Source organism: Asterias amurensis, chromosome 17 (genome assembly GCF_032118995.1).
Source record: "Asterias amurensis chromosome 17, ASM3211899v1".
Classification (NCBI taxonomy): domain Eukaryota; kingdom Metazoa; phylum Echinodermata; class Asteroidea; order Forcipulatida; family Asteriidae; genus Asterias; species Asterias amurensis.
Window position 1 is genome coordinate 12556789 of NC_092664.1, and position 6808 is coordinate 12563596.

The window sequence follows — 6808 nt, forward strand, 5'->3', positions numbered from 1 at the left end:
TCCAATGTAAAGAGAAAATTCACAGACTTTCAACATGCTGTTGACGTGGAGGATTTGAAAGGTAAATTGACATCCTTGGAAACGGCAGTCGCAAATTATACCATGACGTACATGCAGACTGTGTACAGTTAGCCATACAACTTGACAAACAGAGGTTGCCAAAGTTAAGAGAGGATGCTGATAAGATTGAAGAAATACTAAATCGAGCACGTAGTCATTGTTGCTTCTTGGTCTCTGTTCAGCTCGGCGACATTGCTCCAACTGACAGCGTCTCACAGAACGGCAGCACTGGATCAGAATCGACAACCTCAAGTGCAAGAGCAATGGCTGCAGCCAAAAGGGCATCTCTGGTTGTCAAAGCAAAATTTCTAATGCAGCAGCAGGAGCTAGAGTTGGAACAGTTGATATATAAATCCCAAATTGGGGAAGAGATGCTAAGACAAAAGGCTGAAATGGAAAACCTAAAAATAAAGGCTGAACTTGAGGCAGTTACTGCAGAAGAACAGACGCTGGCCAAATTCATGAACGTGCCAGAGCAAAGTGCTCAGACAAATCCTTTCTTAAGCACAAACGAAGAATTTGAGTATGACACCTCCGCAAAGGAGAAAGAACTGTTAGATTTGGTGAACCAAAAATCCTTGTTTGTAACCTCTACATCCGTACACAAATCTCAAGGTGGAGACAACGATAAAGTTATGGATTCAAAGTTTGATCCTACCATTGAGGAATGGTCACCGCCTCTAAAGGTAAACGAGAATGCCTCCCTTGCACTGCAGCGTCAGATGTTAGATGTTATGAACTTACCAAAGAGCAGCATGATAACTTTCGACGGTGACCCTATGGACTATTGGGTGTTCATTCGGTCATTTGATTGTTGTGAGGGTAATTCATCAGTCAGTGATGGCGCTAAACTAAACAGACTGTTTGAATACTGCAAAGATAAGGCAGCCCGTGTAATCAGACCATGTGCTTTGATGCTGCCATCAGAGGGTTACAAGAAGGCACGTAATCTTCTAAAGGAGAGATTTGGAAATGATTTCACCGTCTCACAAGCGTGGGTAAAGAAGGTGACCGATGGGACATCTCTAAAGGCTAATGATGGAGACGCCTTGCAAGACTTTGCCGATGATGTCAGGGGCTGTATGGAAACGCTAACTGCAATGGGCAAATGCAATGAGTTGGACTCTCGTGTAAGAATGGTGAAAATAGTTGAGAGACTCCCATTTCATCTACAGTCTAGATGGCGTACAAAGGCAGTTAAGGATGTGGAACGTACAGGTGACTATCCAAATGTTGAAGGATTAGTCAAATTTCTGAGTATGGCTGCTAAAGAGGCAAACGACCCTATTTTCGGGTCCCTTGCCACCAAATATAAGGACCAGAAATCGATTGACAAGTCATGCATGTCAAAACGAGGCTCATCATTCAATGTACTGGCTGAGGATAACCCAACCAACAAACTGGACTGGGATGAAAAGGGAGAGAGCCCTGACAAAAGGAGTGGATGGGCAATGAGACAGTGTTGCTTGTGTGAAGGAGTCCATCGCCTCTCTGATTGCAAGGAATTTCAGAAAATGTCCTCACAGAAAAGAATGGAGTTGATAAAGAGAAAGCGACTGTGTTTCAACTGCATGGATGCTAGCAACCACGCTGCAAGATGGTGCAGGAGAAAGAGTGATTGTAACATAGAGGGTGCACTTTGAGACACTCTGTGTGGCTACATGATGCAATGCAGTTTGCCATGGAGAGACCAAACCCGCAAAACAATTTACCGACCGGGGATATGAAAAATAGAGATGTGCACAAAGTCGAAGCGAAAAGCTGTGCAGTTGGCCCCCCGGGAAAGGGAGCAAAGGTCGTCCTCCCCATTGTCACGGTAAATGTCAGAGGTAAAGGCCAAACTGACTTTATCCAAACACATGCTCTCCTGGACCCTGGCAGTAATCGAACATTCTGCTCACGTTCTCTACTGGAGCAAATGGGTCCGGAAGGAAAGGAAACAGTTTTATCACTGAATGAGGGCAAGGATTCACAAGCATTGGAAGTTACATTGGAAGTGACTGGCACAACCGGGAAGAAAAGAAACCGAAATGTCATTCAGTTGCCGAGAGTTTATGCTCTACAGTCGTTCCCAGCTCTAAGCAGTTGATTGGCAACTTCAGCCGACTTGAGAAGATGGGACCACTTCAAAGATTTAGACTTGCCCCAAGTGCATGAATCCAAAGTGACAATCATAATCGGGCAGGATATTCCTCAGGCCCTTATGCCCTAAGAAGTGAGACAAGGTGCACCAGGAGAACCATATGCGATGAGAACGGCTCTTGGTTGGACACTCAATGGGCCAATCATGGATAACCAACCCTCCATGAGCAGTGTCTGCAATTTTGTGCATGCAGCAAGCCACGATGAAGTTGCACTTGAGGCACAGATTGAGCGCTTCTGGAAGTTAGACACAGCCCATGCACTGGCAGGAAGCCACCCTCGAATGTGCATAAACGACAAAAGGGTAATCGACGTTTGGGACAGAACACTGACAGTTGTGGATGGGCATTATCAAATAGATATCCCCTTCAAGCTGTATCCACCACAGTTGCCAGACAACAGGTCACTTGCTGATAAGAGACTACAAAGCCTTGGAAGACGTCTGACTAAAGACCCTGAGCTTCACAGCAGATATAAGGACGGTATTAACGATTTGCTCGAAAGAGGGTACGCAGAACGTGTACCTTGTACTGATAAAGATGTCTCTGCCAGATGTACATGGTACCTTCCCCACCATAATGTGACAAACCCCAACAAACCAGATAAGTTACGCATTGTTTTCGACTGTGCAGCCGAATATGCTGGAACTTCCCTGAACAAGCAGTATTTCAGGGCCCTGATATGACTAATAAGCTGATAGGAGTTCTTGTCAGATTCCGAGAGCGCCAAGTTGCAGTCATGGGTGACATAGAGGCTATGTTTCACCAAGTGAAAGTTTCTCCTTGCCATAGAGATTGCCCTTCGATTGTTGTGGTGGAAGGACGGAAACACAGACAAGCAACCAGAAGTCTACAGAATGGCAGTGCACCTCTCTGGGGGTGTATGGAGTCCGAGTTGTGCCAATTTTGCCCTGCGTAGAACTGCTGAAGATAATGCAGATGTGTTTGACGGCAAAACAGTCACTATTGTAATGGAAAACTTCTATGCAGATGACTGCTTGAAAGCAGTGGACAATCAAGAAGAAGCAGTGACATTGGTGAAGTCACTTACCAAGCTACTGTCTTTGGGTGGTTTTCGCCTAACCAAATGGATCTCAAATAGCCGAAAAGTAGTTGAGTCAATCCCACTTGATGAAAGAGCCAAGAGAGTTAAGGATTTGGATTTGGATCGATCACCTCTCCCAATTGAAAGAGCACTTGGTGTGCACTGGAACACTGATACAGATGTTCTCGGTATCAAAATAAAGCCAAAGGAGAAGAGCTACACGAGAAGAGGTCTGTTGAGCATTGTGAGTTCGGTGTACGATCCGCTTGGCTTAGTCTGCCCCTTCGTGCTTCAAGCTATTCTTTCAAGATGAGTGCAAGGCAGACAAAGGGTGGGATGATGAGCTAGAACCAGGAAACCATAAGCGATGGATTAAATGGCTGACAGAGCTTCCGATGATGGACAATTTCGAAATTCAGAGATGCATAGAGCTCCGGGACTTTGGAGTGCCTGCAAGGGTACAGTTACACCATTATTGCGATGCTTCGTCGGCCGCCTATGGAGCAGTTTCTTATGTGAGACTGGTCAATCAGAAAGGAATTCCACACTGCACATTTTATATGGGGAAGTCAAGATTAGCACCCATCAAGCCTATGACCATACCGAGGCTAGAGTTATTGGCAGCAGTGGTGGCAGTCCGTTTGGATAGTATGCTTCGTCGTGAAATGAGGCTAGAAATACATGAGACCATATTTTGGACTGACAGCATGATCGTCTTGCAGTACATCAATAACACATCTAAACGATTCCACACGTTTGTCTCCAACAGAGTGGCTATTATTCATGATGGATCGCTTCCGAGTCAATGGAGGCATCTAGACACTGCCTCAAACCCAGCCGACGATGCTTCTCAAGGGTTGGATGCTAAGCAGATGCTGTCCTGCACCAGATGGAAACAGGGGCCGGATTTCCTGTGGAGGGATGAATCAACTTGGCCGACAAAACAGAATGTGAGTTCTGATCTGCTTAATGATGACAAGGAAGTTAAGCAAGTAGCCAAAACATGCGTTGTGAAGGCAGAGGCCCAAGGGGCCACAGTTGAGAAGCTGCTGGAGAAATACTCTTGCTGGATTCGCTTAAAGAAAGCCGTAGCATGGATACTACGGTTCAAAACATGGCTGTTTGACCATAGACGGATGAAAACACAAGCATGTCTGACAGTTCATGAATTACGAAGGGCAGAACAAGCTATCATAGGCTATCTTCAGAGACTGCATTATGGTAATGAGTTACATGCTTTGGAAGATGGTGGAAGGATCTGTAGTAAAAGCAGCATCTACAAGTTGGACCCAATCGTGGAAGATGGGATGCTCAAAATTGGAGGAAGATTACAGATGGCTCCACTTAACGACCAAGCAAAGCATCCGTTGATAGTCCCCACGGGCATGTAGGAAGGCTCATTATCAGCTACTTCCATGAAAGGAAGGCAGCGCACTCTGGAAAGGAGTATGTGTTGTCCCTTGTGAGAGAAAGGTATTGGATACCGAAAGCACGTACAATGATAGGTCAAGTTTTGCGCAAGTGCATAAACTGCAAAAGGCTCAGAGGAAAGGCATGTGCGCAGAGAATGGCAAATCTCCCTTTGGACCGAGTTACACCAGGTAATCCACCCTTCACTGACACTGGGGTGGACTGCTTTGGTCCCTTCCTAGTAAAGAGGGGGCGGAGCCAGGAAAAGAGATATGGCTGTCTGTTCACTTGTATGGCATGCAGAGCCATACACATCGAGAGGATTCATTCACTGGATGCAAATTCCTTCATAAATGCTCTGGTGAGGTTTTCAGCAAGAAGAGGAATGCCAAGAAGAATGCGGTCTGACAATGGAACAAATTTGTCGGAGGTGAATGAGAACTGAGAGAATCCATTCAGAAGTGGAGTGAAACGAATAGGATGAAGGAATATCTCTTACTGAATGAGATCTCTTGCTGAATGGGAATTCAACACTCCAACGGCGTCACACATGGGAGGCGTCTGGGAGCGCCAGATACGAACAGTGCGTAAAGTTCTTAAAGGGACACACGGGCTCACCGTTTACGCAATTTAGGGCTGTAGAGTCATCAATAACGTTTTTATAGATGGTTGCTGTAAAACAAAATCATCAAAATGTCACGTAATTTGTGAAAAATGATTAAGAAACCCAAAAGCGGCAAAAGGCCAGCGTGTACGTGTTTCCAGCCGTTGCAACTGTCAAATCTTCGTAACATTGTCGCACAATGTTGTAAGTAGACTGGTGCTTTGTTTATAGCAACGTTTTACTACGACGCAGCATAAGGATCCAGTCTATCCATAAATTATAAACAACCAACATATATACGGATCAGGCAAATCCTTCGACGGTGGAGGTAGTCGTGCTTCGACGTACATCCAAAGATCGTCACGAAGAACACAAAAAACTAACCCAGAAAATGATGGGACAGTGACAAGTAAATAAAGCATTCCTGGCACAAACTAGGCATACTACTGCAGTGCATAGGCATGATGCAGTTTGGAATGCGATCGTGGCGTACAATCATGCTCCCGACGTGCTACTCCTAGAACTACTTCAGTTTCGTCCGGCTGAAACCGAAATAGTTCTAGGAGTACCGACGTGCCAGGACCCATTCAATGCCTGTAGGCGCCTATAACAGAGGCACAGAATTTTGCTTAGCACAAAATAGTATTGCATAGCAGAAACCAGCCAAATTTTAAAATTTGAAATGATGTGAACTTGTGGCTAGTGCCCAACTAAATTTTTGAATAGAAAAAAATTTGGTAAGCAGTATTTTTTGCTAAACAGATGAAACTGACGGATAAATGGGCCCTGTTATTCACAGTGAAACATTTTGTAATCTCGGGGGGTGGGGCTTGACTCGGCTTGAAAACGTACCTTTTGATATTATAGCGTAACTTGAAGCAACGCAAGCGTAGCTGAGTAGCTGCATAGCTTGGAACGTAACCAAATAATACCTCAACAATCTCAAAAATAACACTTCATTCACAGAACTAAAAAATATTTTTTGACAAAATTACGCTTTGAGAGAATTTTGTTGAACCTTTTTTTTCAACCTTTTGTACAAAATTATTATTCAACTGTTCTTTTTTCGATCGGGGGCTCCGGTTTTTTTAATCCCTTTTTTCTTCTTCATAAAACATTTTTTAAATCTACTCACACAATAACACTGTCAATATAACAAAATGCGGTATTTCTACGTTTGGATATCATCAATCTTTTTTATTGTTACCTGAAAACTCCTAGCAAAATAAAATTAGGAGCCATGAAACAAAACAGAGCAAAAATATTGGAACGTTGCGATCATAAGAAATAACGGATTCGACACGAGGTGTACCGACTGACAAACCCACGATGACAAACATGTACTCCCAACCCCTCCCAAGCTCACGGCGAGACCCGCAAGCTTGGAGTTCATAGCGCCTGGGATTACACCTCCAGCCCCCACGAGACACGGCATGCGCGGTTTGGTATAATGCCCCGAGGCTTACGTTCTGATTGCTCCACGCCGTGGGCTATACAACAACAAGCTTCCGTTACACGGACTCTTTGAAAGCGAATCTTACGTTAGAT

The 6808-nt window shown here is 44.6% G+C and overlaps 3 protein-coding genes across 3 annotated transcripts; all 3 read left to right on the top strand.

The window, feature by feature from the left end:
- The first annotated feature begins 2347 nt into the window (after positions 1-2347).
- LOC139950124 (uncharacterized) lies at positions 2348-2887 on the top strand. The gene has a single exon (XM_071948750.1). The coding sequence runs from the start codon at positions 2348-2350 to the stop codon at positions 2885-2887; it is 540 nt and encodes a 179-aa protein (XP_071804851.1).
- Positions 2888-3058: 171 nt separating this feature from the next.
- LOC139950125 (uncharacterized) lies at positions 3059-3559 on the top strand. Its single transcript, XM_071948751.1, has one exon. It carries the CDS (start codon positions 3059-3061, stop codon positions 3557-3559), a length of 501 nt encoding a protein of 166 aa, XP_071804852.1.
- An 85-nt stretch (positions 3560-3644) lies between these two features.
- On the top strand, positions 3645-4637 carry LOC139950126 (uncharacterized). The gene has a single exon (XM_071948752.1). It carries the CDS (start codon positions 3645-3647, stop codon positions 4635-4637), a length of 993 nt encoding a protein of 330 aa, XP_071804853.1.
- Positions 4638-6808: the final 2171 nt, after the last annotated feature.

Coding starts and splice junctions, on each gene's coding strand:
- LOC139950124 (XM_071948750.1), top strand. CDS start 2,348: ATGGATAACCAACCCTCCATGAGCAGTGTCTGCAATTTTGTGCATGCA.
- LOC139950125 (XM_071948751.1), top strand. CDS start 3,059: ATGGCAGTGCACCTCTCTGGGGGTGTATGGAGTCCGAGTTGTGCCAAT.
- LOC139950126 (XM_071948752.1), top strand. CDS start 3,645: ATGGACAATTTCGAAATTCAGAGATGCATAGAGCTCCGGGACTTTGGA.